This window comes from Macaca fascicularis, chromosome 15, assembly GCF_037993035.2.
Source record: "Macaca fascicularis isolate 582-1 chromosome 15, T2T-MFA8v1.1".
NCBI classification, from domain to species: domain Eukaryota; kingdom Metazoa; phylum Chordata; class Mammalia; order Primates; family Cercopithecidae; genus Macaca; species Macaca fascicularis.
Genome location: NC_088389.1, coordinates 63,988,623 through 64,006,401, shown reverse-complemented (window position 1 = coordinate 64,006,401; position 17,779 = coordinate 63,988,623). Strand labels below are relative to the sequence as shown.

At 39.7% G+C, this 17,779-nt stretch overlaps 1 protein-coding gene and 1 long non-coding RNA gene across 2 annotated transcripts in view; both read left to right on the top strand.

Moving 5' to 3' along the window:
- The first annotated feature begins 3,262 nt into the window (after positions 1-3,262).
- Positions 3,263-9,271, top strand: LOC135967413 (uncharacterized). The gene is made up of 3 exons (XR_010581529.2): positions 3,263-3,370; positions 8,212-8,325; positions 9,173-9,271. It is a non-coding gene; the product is annotated as an uncharacterized lncRNA (long non-coding RNA).
- Positions 9,272-10,762: 1,491 nt separating this feature from the next.
- LOC101866259 (phospholipid-transporting ATPase FetA) overlaps positions 10,763-17,779 on the top strand; it is a 40,447-nt gene continuing 33,430 nt past the window's right edge. The window contains exons 1-5 of the mRNA XM_065530386.2: positions 10,763-10,899; positions 14,539-14,611; positions 14,979-15,049; positions 16,567-16,649; positions 17,391-17,549. Of these exons, the coding sequence (XP_065386458.1) occupies positions 14,540-14,611; positions 14,979-15,049; positions 16,567-16,649; positions 17,391-17,549 (385 nt within the window). The 5' untranslated portion in view covers positions 10,763-10,899; position 14,539. The remainder of the gene's footprint in view (positions 10,900-14,538; positions 14,612-14,978; positions 15,050-16,566; positions 16,650-17,390; positions 17,550-17,779) is intronic.

Below are 17,779 nucleotides of genomic sequence, written 5' to 3'. Positions count from 1 at the left end.
TAAATGTAAGAGCTAAAACTATACAACTCTTTTTAATTTTGTTTATTTATTTATTTTTGGAGTCTTGCTCTGCTGCCCAGACTGGAGTGTGGTGGTGCAATCATGGCTCATTGGCCAGCCTCAATCCTGGCCTCAAGTGATCATCCCACCTCAGCCTCCTGAATAGCTGGGATCACAGGCTGCACCATCATGCCTAATTTTAGTTTTTGTAGAGATGGGATCTCACTATGTTGCCCAGATTTGTCTTGAACTCCTGGGCTCAAGCAATTCTCCTGCCTTAACCTCCCAAAGTGCTGGGATTACAGGTGCGAGTCACTGCATCTGGGCTATAAAACTTTTAGAAAAAGAAATAGGAGTAAATTCTAATGACCTTGGATTAGGAATGGTTCTTAACTATGACACCAAAAACACAAATGACCAAAGAAAAAATAAATAGGACTTCATCAAAATAAAAAATTTTGTTGCTTCAAAGCAAACTTTCAAGAAAATGAAAAGACAACTCAGAATGGTACAAAATATTCGCAAATCATATATTTGATAAGGGCCTTCTATCCAGAATATATAAAGAACTCTTACAGTTCAGTGATAAAGAGACAACACAATTTAAAAATGGTCAAAGACATTAACGGGAACAGTAGACACTGTGGACTACTAGAGGGGGAGGGGTTGCGGATGCAATATACGTGTGCCACAAAACTGCACGTGTACCCCCTGTATGTAAAACAAAAGTTGAAAAATTTTAAAAATGGTCAAATAATCTGAATAGACATTTCTTCAAAGGAAAAATATACAAATAGCTAATAAGCACATGAAAAGATACTCAACATCATCATTAGTCATTAGGGAAATGCTAATCAAAACCACAGTGAGATACTATTTCACAGCCTTTAAAATTACCAAAGTAAAAAGCATGAGCAATAACAAGTGCTGGAGAGAATGTGGAGAAATTGGGACACTCATACATTGTGAGGAGGGAATGTAAAATAGTACAGATACTGTGGAAAACTGTTAAGCAGTTCCTCAAAAAATTAAACATAAAGTTACCATTCGACCTATTGATTCTACTCCTAGGTATATACTCAAGAGGAATGAAAACATGTTTACACAAAAACTTATGCATGGATATTCATAGCCGTATTCTTCACAGTAGCCAAAAGGTGGAAACAAACCAAATGCCCAAATATGGATGAATAGATAAGTAAAATGTGGTACATCCAAACATTGACATATTGTTCAGATGTAAAAAGGAATGAAGTACTGATACATACTACAATATGAATGAACCTTGGAAACATTATTCTAAGTGAAAGAAGCCGGTTTCAAAAGACCACATATTTTATTGCTTCTATTTATGTAAAATGTCCAGAATACACAAATCCACAGAGACAGAGAGTAGATTAGTGTCCACCAGGGACTGAGAGGAGAGGTGAGATTGAGAGTACATGTATGAGGTGTCTTTGGGGGATGATGAATATGTTCTGGAATTAACGACGATTGTTGCATAACCGTGAATATACTAAAAGCCACTCAATTGTACACTTTCAGGGTGTGAATTTTATATTATATGAATCATAGCTAAAAAAAAAAAAAAAAAAAAAAACTTGAACAATTGCAGGGTTGGGTTTCTAGGACCTGGAGCCAGAGACTCCTCTTGGAGGAGTGAATCAAGTAGCTCAAGATCAGAGTAGGAGTTGGTAGCCTAGGATAGAATTTTTGAGGGCCAAGGAAGGAAGTTTCTTTTTAATCTTGTGAGCCATGGGCCAAGGAGGACCTTAGGGGGCCAGAAGAGCTTTAAAGTAGATATTCAATACAACTCAGAGGCAGAGGGGTTGCTACGGCCCACTCTCTGAGGGGGCAAATTCTATGGAGACATTACCTAGGAATTACCAGAAGCATTAAGGGTAGAAAGCTGCCGGGCGCGGTGGCTCACACCTGTAATCCCAGCACTTCGGGAGGCCAAGGCAGGTGGATCACCTGAGGTCGGGAGTTCAAGGCCAGCCTGACCAACATGGAGAAACCCTGTCTCCACTAAAAATACAAAATTAGCCGGGGTGGTGGTGCATGCCTCTAATCCCAGCTACTCGGGAGGCTGAGGCAGGAGAATTGTTTGAACCTGGGAGGCGGAGGTTGCAGTGAGCCGAGATCACGCCATTGCACTCCAGCCTGGGCAAAAAGAGCGAAACTCCATCTCAACAAAAAATAGGGTAGAAAGCTTAGGAGCACTGTCAGCCTTCAGGCTAAATTCTAGATTGCTTGGTATAATACATAGGCTTAAGAGAACTGGGAAGCACTTAATCCATATCATCCAAATAACTAAAGCATCTTCTCCTCCAGGAATACCTCTATGTCCTCCTTTCCCTGACTTCCATCCCCTCTTCTGTGCACCTCCAATCTGTATCTCTGCCCTTGCATTAGATTGAAATTTTATTTTGTATTTGTCTTTCCTACTAGGAATAGGAGTACCAAGATGGTCGGGGATGACGTTTTCCTCATCTCATAACCCTAGGACCTAGCACAGGGCCTGAACCTGCCAAGAACTCAGCAAATGCTTGCTGAACCAAGGAAGAACCAAAGAGACTATAGGAATATTTCATTCAGGGGAGAAAGATCTATTGATTATATATATATACACACACACATATAAGAAATATATATATACACACACACATATATATATTTGTTTGTTCATAGCATGGTAACAGGCTCACTATTTGTAATAGTTTGTAACAAACACCTCTATGTTTTGATGTGATGATTTTGTCAAGTAGTTATCAGGCTTCTACTATACTAAAGTCCTTGAAGTCAGAGACTGTCTTACTCATCGTTTTATCCCTCCATGGCATCCAGTACACTGGCCTCTGTGCAATAGATGCTCAGTCATGATTTATTAATTTAAATTTAGTTAAGCAAGTTTAGGACAAGCTGACTTGGAAAACAGCCTCAGATATATTAAGACAAAGTGCTAAAATTGACTTATGAGGGAAGACTGGGTTTCTGTGTTTGGCACTAAAATTGGTGCAGACCATCTTGTTGTCTGTGGAGACATAATCTAGGAAGTACTAGAAGCATTGATGGTGGAGAACTCCTCAGGAGTTACTTGTCCTGTTGCCTCCAGAAAGCTTCAATACTTGAATATTTTTATTTTTATTACATTTCTTGATTATTTTTATTAAAGAAACAAACTCCCATCCTTAAATAGATATCTTCAGCAAGAAAGTGTGGGGATCTAGTGAAGTCTTCACTAGCAGCCAACATCCCAGTCCGATATACACAAGGGCATCCATCTCATCGTTTATCCCATCTTTTTTCAGAACATGAGAGATATCTGCAAGCCAACAACAAAGAATTCAACAGTATTTTTGTATATCCGGTGAGTGTCTTCCCTCTGGCTGTTTCAGAAGGGGGTCAGTATTCTATAATATTCTTCTTTGTTGGGGGAGCATGAAATTCTTTGTAGATGTAGATCCTATATAACACAGATTCTATTACACTTTCTTTCAAGCTCCTAAACAATGAGTGGTGCAATGAAGGCTCAGAAGCCAAAATTAATCCAGTGACATAAGCTAGGGAGAGAATGTCTCAGATTTCAGGTTTATATGTAACTCCCAGAAAATAAATACTGTAGCTTTTTCTTGCGCAAATGAAAGCATAGTACTACAATTTTATTTTTTCACTTAGACATTTATCTATGACAATACATATAGATATCCCTTATTTATTTAATAGCGACATTGTTTTTCATTATATTGATAAACCTTGATTTATTTAGTCAGTCTTCTATTGATGAACATTTAAATGTCTCCAGTGTTTTGCTATGCTAAATGGTGCTGAATGAACACCATTATACATATATTTTGGCACATTTGTGTGACTGTATCTTGTGAAAGTTTCCTAAAAGTAAATTGGCTGTGCCAAAAGAAAAACACACTAAAAATTTAAAATTATCAGAGGCCAGATTGCCCCCAAAAAGAATTATATCCATTTATGTTTCTACTTAAAGTAGAGACTGCCCGTTTCTCCACATTCCTATCAAACTCGCTATTATCAATCTTTTTCATCTTTGCCAGCTCTTAGATGAAAATGACATTCATGTTAATTAGCCTTTTGTATTTCTTTTTCTGGAAAATACCTATTAATGATCTTTGCTCACTTTCTATTGGATTGTTCATTTTTCACTTATTTATGTATCTATGACTAAGTAATTCATGAAAAGATATATATTGAAAAGGCGTGCTCCAATACCCCATCCTTGTCCATATCTGCTCCCCTGAGGGAAACACTGTTAGTTTTCTTGTGTGTATTAATCAGATTAGTGTCTCTTTGTGCAAATAAAGCAAATACAAATATATAGTCTTATTTTCCTATTTTTACACTATTCTGAACCTTAACACTGTATCCTGGAGATGTTTTCATCATCATAATTTTATAATAGTTTTTTTCTTTTTTTTCCTTCTTCAGCTATAATATATAGTATTTGCTCTGCAGATTTAACATATTTTATTTAATCAGTTCCTTTTAAATGGACATTTGGGTTGTTTTCAGTCTTCTATGATCACAAGCAATGGTTTTATACATAATATAATTACATGCATGTGTAGCTATGTATACATATACATAGCTATAATTATATAAAAATATATGTTTGTGGTCTCTGTGGGATATTAGTTTATGATTTCTGAGTAAGAGTGGTATATTAGTCCAATCTCACACTGCTATAAATAACTACCTGAGACTGGGTAATGTATGAAGAAAAGAGGTTTAATTGACTCACAGTTCCTCAGGCATAACTGGAAGCATGACTGGGAGGCCTCAGGAAACTTTCAATCATGGCAGAAGACAAAGGGGAAGCAAGCACCTTCTTCACGTGGTGGTAGGAAAGACAGAGAGAGAGTGAAGGGGATCCTACACTTTTAAATCATCAGATCTTGTGAGAACACAAGAATATCATGGGGGAAATCCACCTCCATGATTCAATCACCCCCCACCAGGTCCCTCCCCAACACTGGGAATTACAATTAAACATGAGATTTGGGTGGGGGACACAGAGCCAAACCGTATCAAATGGTTCTGGATAATAATAGTATCCAAGATATGACCATGAGAGCAGGTTTTTCTCTTCTGTATCTTCTAGACCTACATAACAAGCAGTGGGGACAGTAAATCTAGGTTTGGGCATCAGACAGATCTGAGCTTGAATATAGCTCAGCCTTTACTAACCTTAATATCTTTTTTTTTTTTTTTTGAAACGGAGTCTTTGCTCTGTCACCCAGGCTGGAGTGCAGTGGCGCGAACTCGGCTCACTACAAGCTCCGCCTCCTGTTTACGCCATTCTCCTGCCTCAGCCTCCCGAGTAGCTGGGACTACAGACGCCCACCACCTCGCCCGGCTAGTTTTTTGTACTTTTAGTAGAGACGGGGTTTCACCGTGTTAGCCAGGATGGTCTCGATCTCCTGACCTTGTGATCCGCCCGTCTCGGCCTCCCAAAGTGCTGGGATTACAGGCGTGAGCCACCATGCCCGGCCAACCTTAATATCTTAGATAAGTTTGTTAACTTCTCTGATCTTCAGTTCTTTCATCTGTAAAATGGGCATAATAATGTTCACCTTGCATGGTGGTCATAGGAGTTAAGTATGGTTCTGAAAATGTTAGTTCTGTTTCTCCAATAATTAGCCCTCGGAAAAAGGGTATCTCATTTATCTCTGCATACAGAGTATATCTGTGATACAGTTTCTATCACAATGTTATGCACACAGCCAACATTCAATAAATATATATTGAATATTTAATGAGTGAATGAACAGATTTGACTGATTCTGATATATTTAACACCATGTCATTTCCCTGGCCCTGAGCATTGCTCATTTTCCTATTTCTCTGCCTTCTTCCACTGTGACTCCTTGTCATCTTCCCAACTCCTAACTACTGATTCTCATTATATCCTTGGCCTTTTATTCTCTTCTATTTTCCCAGTTAACCTTCAGTCCCATATCACTGCCCAAAGAAAAAAATAACCAAACCAAAATTAACCACCTCTATCATGTTTAAATTTTATCACCTCTGCCAAAAGGACTAAACTCTGAGGAACTTCATAGTTAAGGAGATGTTACTAGGATATTGCTTCTGGTTTTACATTTAAGAGCAAAATGAAACACTCTAGTTGCCAAGTTAGTAAACAAATACCTGTACTTCTATCTTGAGGCAGAATGCTACCTACGTGAGTAGAAACCTGAAATATATTAAATGACTATAAAATCAAATGGAAAATCAACAGTGAAGGCTAGCTACATCAGTAAGGCCACCTCTCAGAAGATCTTTGGGTCCAAGTATCACAGCCATCTGGACTTAGACACTGAGAAATTCAAAGTATCTTATGATCAAAGAAAGCTATTTCCATGTTAGAATTATATACTCTCATGACAAGAAGAGCCCTTAGAGATCATTTCACTAGAACTTTGTTGGAGACAGACCATGAGCTTCTCCAGAAGAGACCCTGTCTAATTATTTTTCAGCCTCCACTAGTATAGTCCAGCATAGGACTGTGAACAGAGCAAGACTTGAGAAATGCTATAGTGTCTGATTGATTATTATTTAGAAAATCATGGAGAGAACACCAAGGAAATCTTGGTTTTGGCTTGGATCTTTAAACTCCTAAGTGCTAAGTTATTTGACCGCTTCTCCTCCCTGAGGAAATAGACCTTGGGCAATGCTTGCCTGGATAGCCTATCTAACTTTCTGGGTAGGAACACAAGATTCAGGTTTTAGTCTTAGCACTGAATGGTTTTAATTCTCTGAGAGAAAGACTTTGATGCCCTCCTAAGGCAAGGCCTAGCAAGAATTCTTCATGCTTGGCCGGGCGCGGTGGCTCAAGCCTGTAATCCCAGCACTTTGGGAGGCCGAGACGGGTGGATCACGAGGTCAGGAGATTGAGACCATCCTGGCTAACACGGTGAAACCCCGTCTCTACTAAAAAAATAAAAAATAAAAAAACTAGCTGGGCGAGGTGAGATCCGGCCACTACACTCCAGCCTGGGCGACAGAGCGAGACTCCGTCTCAAAAAAAAAGAAAAAAAAAAGAATTCTTCATGCTTGAGCGGTATCTGTACTCTAGGCCAGCAGGTAGGTTCTTCTTTTTAAAAAAAAAAACTGTAAGTTCAGGGGCACATGTGCAGGATGTGCAGGATTGTTACATAGGTAAGCCTGTGTCATGGGGATTTTTTGTACAGATTATTTTATCAGTCAGGTATTAAGCCTAGTATCCATTAGTTATTTTTATTCTTTTGTTCTGTCCTTTTAAATGGAAGAGGTAGGAGATAAGCCTTGAACTTAGAGAATTATTTGGTCTTATTCTCCTGCTTTTAGAGCTCTTAGATTTGAGCTCTGACATCTTAGGACAAATGATTTAAGACTCCAAGGTAGAAAGTAAGATGGTCCTGTGAACATCTTGAGATCAGAATCGAGGAAATAGACAAGTTCCCATTTTCACTCAGCAAAATAATAGCTTAGATATAAGCCAAAACTCTTTAAATCCTCTTAGGACAATTAAGGGCCAAATGATTCTCCAATGCTGATAGTGACCCCTATCGAAACCTTCAGTGGGCTAGGGTTGAAAGACAGTATTTTGCTTTTAGCATCTGACATCCTTCAACATTGCAGAAAGCACAGAAAGGCACACCAGACTGAGTTTGCCTGGCTAAGGAAAGCTTTGTTAGAGAGCTCTGGATGCAGTACCTCAATTTCCTCATCCTCAAAAGTACCCCCCTCATAGGGTAGTTGTAAGGAGTAAATGAGTTGCTACATATAAAATGCTAGAAAGTGCCTTTCACGTAGTAAGTACTCAATAAATGTAAGTTTTTATTGCTGTTGATTTGATTATCATTATTACTATCAATAATATGAATAAACAAGAACTCTATCAGGGCAGAGATACATTCCCCCAAGTATCATATAGAGCAGCCTTGCCTTCTTTCTACCCTCTAGGCCTCTCTAGGCCTCAAGAAAAAGGGGGAAATTAGAGATTCCTTCTCTCTCTCCCTCCCCATGCTGGTGGTTGGAGTTGGGGTGCTTTGGTGGCTTTTTCTCATTTCACTCAGTGGTTTTGGTCTTTTTTGTAGGGGAAGGGTAGACTGGGAGGTAGTGGCAGCTGCTTATTAACCCAGTTTTGAGCTGTCTTTTGTCTAATTGTGTATATCTTGTTTGTTTGTTTACTCACAGAACAATACCATCAAGACCTCAAAATATAGTGTCTTTAATTTCCTGCCTCTGAACCTATTTGAACAGTTCCAGAGACTTGCAAATGCATATTTCCTCATTTTGCTATTTTTACAGGTATTCCTTTTGGGGGCCTTTTTCACAGAGTATTTTACGAATCTCTCTGGGGTCAGGCTGTATAATCAGTTTTTTTCCTCCCTAAACTGGGAAATGTCTTCTGTCTTTAGACAGCAGGAACATGGATGACTGGAGTCTCAGACCAGTCCCTTAGAATAGCTGTGGTCAGGATCAGCTAGTGTATAGCAAGCCTCTATACAAGGAAAGGGACAAGGTCACCACATTCTAAGGAAGGGGAGCTCCTCATCATGGCTGCATTGCCACAGTTCAGCATGACCATAGGGGGCTACAGATTCTTCACCCCAACCACAACTCCAACTCTATTCCTCCTTCTTGTCCCAGCCTCCCTGACATAAAATCAACATGTGGGAGTGCTAAAGAAGGTTTAGGATGGTTTAGAATATGAGTGCCAGCATAAGAACAGGAAGCAGGGCAGGGTAGGCCCAAATTGGGAGAGAGGGACAGATCATCTCACTCCTCCTTGTACTGAAGGGTGTGGGAGAGCATGTAGTTTTTCTGTATCTACTCTTACCCACTCTCCACACCCATTACTTTTCACTGTCAAAGGAGAAATGACTCTTTGCCATCAACACAAAGGTTGTGGGGTTCAGTATAGATAGGTAGCAACTTAGAGCCTTTTATTCTTTTCTCCTCCCTTGGGAAATGTTTGCTTATATTTGGGGGGTTATATGAAAGATACAACAGTGGAAAGCAACTAGGATAGTTGGAATTTGTATGAACAAATGGAGGTGAAAATGATGTTGAGGGTGAGGGATGTGGTGGCGGGGGGGAATATATTATCCTTTGAGTTTTCTGACCCAAGATTCTCTCCCTTTCCCTCTCTTAGTTGATTCCCCAGATCTCCTCCTTGACATGGTATACAACTATGACACCCCTGATGGTGGTGCTGTCCATAACAGCTGTGAAAGATGCCATCGACGATCTGGTGAAGTGGCTTCCTCGGCCTCTAGTTCCTCACTGCACCTAGTCAGATTGTGGGCATGAAGGGCTTCCCAGAACTACCTAGTGCTAACAAGAAACCCTGAATGGAAAGAGAGATTTTCCTTTCTCCTTTCCTTATCCATCCCAGAGTAATATGCAGTACCTTTAGGCCCAAGATTGGTGGTCTATGTATGGCCAGAAAAGGGCAAAACAAGGTCTTTCTCTGTCTTCCTACTACCACCACTTTTAGCCCCTCTCCCAAGCCTCCTTCCATCTTTAATAACCCACTCTTTCTTTACTCCTCTCTTAGTTTTTTCTAGCTTTGTTCTCATCGTTTTTCCTCTGCTCCTCCTCCTACTCTATATTCCCTGTCCCTTCATCCATCTGCCCCTGCTTCATCTCTCCTATTCTTTCTCTTTCTTGTTATGTCTCCACATTTCCTGTCTCCTCTGCAACTCTATTTTCCTTTCCAACTTTCAATTCTGTTAAGTGTGCACAGCTAGGAACCCTCTGTCCTGGCCTTGAAAGAGAAACTAGCTGACAGTGAGTGCTGCATGGCTTCCTCTTTGCCTCTTACAGCAGGCCTAGCATAGAGGGGTGAGAGTAAGGACCCAGTACCATGCCTACTAGTGGGATTTGGAAAGCCAGTCCTATAGACCTGCTTGCAGTTTCCCTAAGAGGGTCTTTCTGATTTTGCCAGAATAGATTTTTAGCCTAGTTTGAGAACACCTTGTTTCCTCAGCACTTTATCTCTATAAACCCAGGATTAGCATGTTGTGGTTTACCTTTCAGTCACAACTTTGATGTATAAAAATATAACTTTATTTCTCTATAACTGAACTCAGTTTAGCTTATAACCAAATGCATACCCCATCTTAACTCTCTCCAATGAGAACCAAAAATTAATTTGCCAATTCACTGTAACCCAATTACTTCTGGTTTAGAATTCAGTCTCTTTATGATAAATATCTGGACAATTTTGAATTCTGACAAATTCAGGATTCTCTCTGCCCCACTCCCAGTCCTACCCTTTACTCAGGGAGTAATCTCAACTGGAAGGAAGAGATTTATGTGAATCCTGGCATCAGGACATAGCCTCTATTTGTTTCCCTTCTATTTGGTCTTTAAATATTGGCCTCTTTCCTCAGCCACTGTAGAAGCCTTTGTATGTCAACCATGGTTGGAGGTAAGGTAGGAGTCTGCTTGAGAATACTCAGCTTTCCCCGCACCTACCCAGGCACATGGGATTCTGTAGCCCTGCGCATCATTTGAATTGTGTCCTCTGCAGCTTTTGATATGTTATTCTCATTCCCCCAGGTTTTTTGCTTTTGATATTTAAAACCAAGATTTTGCCTCTTTCTTCTCCCTGGATTCTTTTCCTGCCCTCTCTTCCCAGCTTCCCAGAGATAATCAACCTCTTGGCCTGGTTTTAAGGAGAGAAGGGCTTGGGATAGGAGAAAAGGAGAATTACAAAGAAGAGAACTACATTGTGTAATATTTCAAAATGTTAATCTTCTATATGCAGTTTGTTATAGGTCTATTTCCTGAACATTTTCTTGTGTGATTTTAGAAAAGGCATCAAAGTGACGATCGAGTCAACAACCTGCCTGTTCTGCTACTGGTGAATGGCAAGTAAGTTCTTCTAGGGAAGCTAGTTTAGGTAGAATCAGTCCTGAGAAAGGGTTGGGCTTAGTTCAGGACACTGAAAAGAACCTCAGACATAGAAATAATTTGTTTCTAGATCTAGCATGCCCTGAATTTGTCATGTCACCTCAGATAACTGTGTGGGCCTCATTTTTCTTTTCTATAAAATAGAAATAATATTCTCTACCTTAGAGGGTGCTTGTGAAAATAGAAATAAAATAATATATATTAAAGTAATCAATATTTTATGGTATTACTATGCAAGTGATATTATTAGTGTGATAGCATGGAAACATCTGTCTTTAGAACATTAATGGATTCTGACATGGTTTTTGTCCATTCTACTATAGCCTTTGGTCAGGTCATCTTTTGTGTTAGCAATCCAAACAGAGTATTGAAGTTGGCCCCACTGCTGTAGTGTTTGGTCATAGCTATCTAAAGTGTTGCAGGAATGGAAAAAGGAAGGCATATTCCTATGTAAGGCAAAATATGAAGACTGTCCTAAGAGGTACAAAAAGTTACTATAGAAATTAATAAAAAATAAGCAATTATAACTGGTTAAAGGAATCAAGGAAGACTTTCTGGAAGCGGTGTGGTGTTTGTACTAGGCCTTAAGGGAAGGGGAAGAATTCGACAAGTAGAGACTGTGTGAAAGGAAAAGGGACCAGTGTGAGCAGAAGCGTGATTGCAAGAAAGTGCAAACCTGAAGGAGTTCAGGATTGAGGTCCAGCCTTTATTATGGTGGCCTTATCGAACACACAATAGCTGTAATATTTATCATATAATTCTATCATCTCAAGAGCTTGGGCAGCTAATCCTGTTGTGTATTGTGTCTGCTGATTCTTACTCATGATGGATTGTTTCCTCAAGAGTTTTGACCTGTTGAAATGTCGCATAAGATACCACCAAAAAAGTCAGTTGTAGTTAAAAAGAAAAGAAGGGAAATAGAAATAAAAAGAAAAGAAAAGACAAAACTGAATATATTAAGAATTGCTGACCAAAAGGATTTAGTCAAATCAACTCACCCAAGTAGCTTGAGCACTTGGGTTTTATAAGATTATTGAAGAATTTTTCATAGAGGGATTTTAAGGTGGGATTTAACAGACAAGACCCTGGTTAGACTCTGTAAGCTACCGAGTAACTGATTAGTTTAATATGCAGAGGTGAGGTTGGTTGTTGAAATAGTCTACGTTCCAGAAAACAGCTTTCTTTTTCTAGAACACATGGGTCTAAACAGAGCTGCTATTTTAAACGTTTGTCTGTTTTATAAGTTGTAATTTTTGTCATTTTTCATTTCTCAATAATTTTGTTTACAAACACATCGTTAGTAGAACCTTCTTTAAGGGAATTCTATGTGGCTGGAGGTGAGGTTGTATCCCTTTATGAGGGTTTGTGTTTGTTTCTGCCAGTTGACTCAAGGGTATTACCTGCTGATACCTAATTTGAAAGAAGTATAAATTTGAGCCCCATCCAATATGAGGTTACAGATTTTCAGGGAAGAGTCCTCCACTCACTAACGCCCGCAACCCTCCAGACTAAGATAGACAAACTTTCTTGCCAGTGAGCCAATTTTTTTTTAGATCGCTCTTTCACTAATAGTGTTGTCCTTGAAGGGTCCTGACTTTATGAGAAATACTTAGTTTTAACTCACTGACTCTCAAAATCATAAGGCTTTATCTCTTGTCCCTCTGGTGGGAGAAACTGAAATTCAAATTATTAGATTATTAAAACTGGCAATCCTTCCCCAACCCAGGGCAAGAACAGCTTCAGAACATGCTTACTGTTTTGGATTACAAGATTGAGTATTTTAAATCAGTAAGGAGTGTCTTCACCTCTCCCAGATCTGGGACACATGATTGTTATAATGTCCAGGAACAAACTGGTAATAGTTTGGCAGCTCCTTATGTAAGAAATTATAAATTTTTATATCTCCAGGAGAAGCCAGAATGTGACAGCACTTGTTCCTCTTTATGTTTTACTGGTGACAACCATGGAAGATAGAATGCCAGAGTAACAGTGAATGTCAAGTCAAGACAAAATAAAACAAACACCCAGACGTCTGTCTCCAAGGCTTGTAGCTACTGCTCTACAGTACTGTCAGAAAAGTATTTAAAAGAAACAGTGGATTTATATAAAAGGACTTTTTTTGGAAAAGTTGGCCCTCCTCAAAGCAGCTGTCTTCTTAGGAAAGGTGTTCTAGGAATACCCATGCCTATGCGTAGCTGGCAAAGTGGTGATGTATGTCATGCCCTGAAGATAACAATCCTGCATTCAGAGACAAAACAGACAGTGTCCTGTAGACTCTTTTTCCCGCTCTTTGGGTGCTTGGTATAATATAACTGTTGCAAGGATATAGCTCATGTTTCCAAAATGCTTGTGGCAATATGTACATTCTTCTTAGTCTTTTCTCAGGGAGGAAGGATTTATGGACCCTGTTTATTTGGGGAAATTGAGGTTGGAAAAAAAAAAAAGAGGAGGGCAGCAAACCACTATTATTGTAGAATCTGCTCATACTGCCAGGCTGCCTTTTATGGAAAGTAGGGATGTGAGGATCAAAGATAATCTAATTTTAACATAAGTAGATAAAGGCCAGGCGCAGTGGCTCACACCTGTAATCCCAGCACTTTGGGAGGCCGAGGCAGGCGGATCATGAGGTCAGGAGTTTGAGACCAGCCTGGCCAGTATGGTGAAACCTCGTCTCTACTAAAAATACAAAAACTAGCCGGGCGTAGTGACCCAAGCCTGTAGTCCCAGTTATTCGGGAGGCTGAGGCAGAAGAATCGCTTGAACCTGGGAGGCGGAGGGTGCAGCGAGCCGAGATCATGCCACTGTACTCCAGCCTGGGAGACAGAGTGAGACTCTGTCTCAAAACAAAACAAAACAAAACAAAAGTAGATAAAATTGATGTGACCTTATGATAGAACACATTTAAGTCATCAAAAAGAATGAGCTACATCTTCTATAAATGCTCTCCAAGATGGACTGTTAAATGAAAAATGCAAAGTGCAGAAAATTATGTATCTGGTGTGTGGCTTTTAAATGTGATTTACATGTGTGTTATATGTGATTACATGGATTGATATTTTCTAGAAATAAATATAAAAATATTATTAACCGTGGCTATCCTTGGGGAGCAAAACTAAAGACTGGTAACAGAGAAGACTTTAATATTTTCCTTTTACACACTTTACCTTGGAATTATTTTACTTTAAAAACCTTTTTTTTTTTTTTTTAATATTTTTGAGGAAGGGCCTTGCTGTATTGCTCAAGTGGTCTTGAACTGCTGGCCTCAAGCAGTCCTCTCAACTCAGCCTCCCAAAGTGCTAGGATTACAGGAATGAGCCACCACACCTGGCTAAAAAAAATAAAAATAAAAATAAAAATAAAATAAATGTATGTGCATGTATGTCTACAGATAACGTTTGTAGGGCTTTAGAACCCTTATAGCCTGAAGTCAAGAGAAATGGGTCCCACTCTTGATTGCAGCAAGGATGCATCACAGACCAGTTCGAGCCTTGTCTTTATTCCTTTCAGCCTTTTTTGGAGGTTGGGGAAATCATCTTGATTGTCAAAGCAGAGCTTTGGGGAAATTCTCAGAGCAGATATTCAAAGGTTATTTTCTTATAGGATGAAGGAGGACAAATGGATGAATGTTCAAGTGGGAGATATAATAAAACTAGAAAATAATCAACCTGTCACGGTGAGTACCTCTTTTGGCTGTGACTTGTTCTTTTTTGGATTGAGTGGGTAACCAGGGACTCTTGGAGCACTTCTGCTACCACTCCTTTTGATGACCTTCGTTGCCTCATTTTGCATCAGAAATCAATAGCTCTTGCAGTAAGAAGCTTGTCCTTGCCTATTTCTCACTTTAGTTACAGGGAAAGTGTGAGTAGCTTTGGGAGAGGGTGTATGATAGCAGTGATAGATCCTAGACAAAGAAAGTAAATCAGTGTCTGTAAAATGCTTAGGGTGAACATCTGTTCCTAAGGTGACTGCTTTTGTCACACTATAATGTTAAGAGCCCACCTTCCTGCTTTCCTGACTTTCTTTGACTTTTCTGACCACAGGCAGATATACTATTACTCTCTAGCAGTGAGCCATATAGTCTGACATACATAGAGACAGCAGACCTGGATGGGTAAGTGTTCCCTGCTGACGCTCCATTAAGATGATTTAGCCAGCTTAGAGTGGTCTCTCACTGAGGGGTAGCATTAGGCAGGGAATTAATTTTATTCTCAGATAGAATATTGAATATATGAGCCAGAGAGCCTAGAAATATCCAGATAAGAGAAGATGGACACCACATCCTTGGGACCCTCAAGTCTAAGACTGAGCTCTTGACAGGAACAATTGAGCATTCACTGGGCACAGAATAGGGCAAATAAACCCCACATTCTCCATCTCTAAATTAGAGACACTCTGGCCATATTCTATAATGCTGAGTAGCGGGAAAGAGGATAACAGAACTGTAACATTTCAGAGTACAGTTTCAAAGTTTCCAAGGGAAAAATTTTGAATATAAAAGTATCTATTCACTGATAAAATGCCATGTTCTATAAAGGATTTAAGGTAGAAATTTATTAACATCCAAAAGCTAAGGTCTTAAGAGGATAGAGCCATCTGCAGAAAGCTTGTCCTGGGAGTTTTGTATTGATCTTCATTCCTACAACTGTACTTCTTGATGCACATGATTTTTTGAAACATGGATTCCATTTTTCTTTTTGTCTATGCATTCCAGCAAGCAGTTACTTAAGAGCCTGTCATGGGCCCCATAAATATTTATGAGGTGTGGAGTATGTTTCCTTGGAGGTATGTGCAAGTTTTTACCAGGATCTGCTCCTTATTCTTTTTTAAAAATTTTAATTTAATTTAAAAAATAGAGATAGGGTCTCACTGTGTTGTCCAGGCTGGCATTGAACTCCTGAGCTCAAGTGATCCTCCCACTTCTGCCTGCCAAAGTGCTAGGATCACAGGCATGAGCGACCATGCCTGGCCAAACTCCTTGTTGTTTGTTTATTTTGTTTTTGTTTTTGTTTTTTTTGAGATGGAGTCTCACTCTGTTGCCCAGGCTGGAGTACAGTGGCGCGATCTTGGCTCACTGCCAGCTCCACCTCCTGGGTTCACGCCATTCTCCTGCCTCAGCCTCCCAAGTAGCTGGGACTACAGGCGCCCGCCACCACACCCAGCTAATTTTTTGTATTTTTAGTAGAGATGGGGTTTCATCGTGTTAGCCAGGATGGTCTTGATCTCCTGACTTCGTGATCCGCCCGTCCTGGCCTCCCAAAGTGCTGGGATTACAGGCATACTCCTTATTCTTGCAGGGAGCAGATACTATCTCCAGGTTATTTACAATGTTTCTTCAGCCTCTAGAGCACCTGACCAGCTAGATCTCATGAGTTAAGTAGTGGCAGTGTGTTGCAGGGAGTCAGAGGAAAGAGACGGGAGTGAATGGCTAACACTCAGCTTCCTTGAAGAGCCATCTCACCTCAATACTGAGAGAGGAGCAGTGGGAGTGACTTTTACAGCTCAGACTCAAAGCCCAGGCTTTACTGGTAACATCTATTTTCTAAAACCCCATGAAAAAGTAGGAGATACTGCACCTGTGCAACAGTCCTGTTTGTGTCCTGTACTCTGGTCACTTGTCTTTTACTCTAGTGAAACCAACCTGAAAGTGAAGCAGGCCATCTCAGTTACCAGTGACATGGAAGATCACCTGGAGCTTCTGTCTGCCTTTAATGGTGAGTTAGGAAATGGGTTTTCCTAAATTTTCATCAGTAGAGGACTGGTTAAATAAAGTATGCTACATCCATAGTGATTTCTATACAACTTATTACAACAATATGCAAGTTGATATTTATTGAAAAATAAAAAATATAACATGTAATTAAAAGAAAAATACAATTTATAAAAGACTGCATGCTGTATATAACATAAACCTGTTTTTGGAAACATGGGTATGTTTATGAGTACTTATATAGAAAAAACATAGAAGGATGTACTTCAAAAGGTAAATAGCACTTTTCTCAAGACACTGAATGAATTTTACTTCCTTCTTTACCATTTTAGTATTACTTAAACACTTACAAAGGGCATATTTACTTTACTAATCAGGAAAAGGTCAAATTGTTTCCATTTTGAAAAAAATACTAGGTTTGCTTTAAGTCATTTTTGAGTTTCTTCAGATTCAGAGCTCATATGATCTGGCAGTACTGATGTCACCATCATGTGGGGTTTTCTCTCTGTCTGGATGATCCATGTCACATACAGAGTTATTCTTCTTTAGTGCTGAGAAAACCTTTGTCTGCCTTTCTTGAAGGAGCTGGTGAGAAATGCGCAGTAACTGAGACAGGCTAGGAAAAAGATGTGTATGTATTTTGAAAGAAGGATTTTATTTCCTCCTTTCTATTAAGTCTCCTTCCATCCTTAGGAAAAGCCTGAGATTACAGATGCAGAACTCTTATACCTTCATTTGTCTGCAGGAGAAGTGAGATGTGAGGCTCCCAATAACAAACTGGACAGATTCTCAGGAATACTGACCTATAAAGGGAAAAACTACTTCCTGGACCATGACAAGCTGCTACTCCGAGGCTGCATCATCAGGAATACAGATTGGTGCTATGGCTTGGTGATCTACACTGGTACGTTTCCCTTGGCCCCCAGACTAAATTCCATTCATGGCTGAGCTATGGCACTTAGTTTTCAGGATATGGATATGACACTTGGATATATATCAGAACACTATGGCTTTGAGATAGATAGGTGGGTGGGTGGATGGATGGATGGATGGATGGATGGATGGATGGACGGGAGATTTGTGGGGAAAAAACCTTGTTTCTGAGGGGAAAAAAAGTGACTTCTGTTTCCAAGC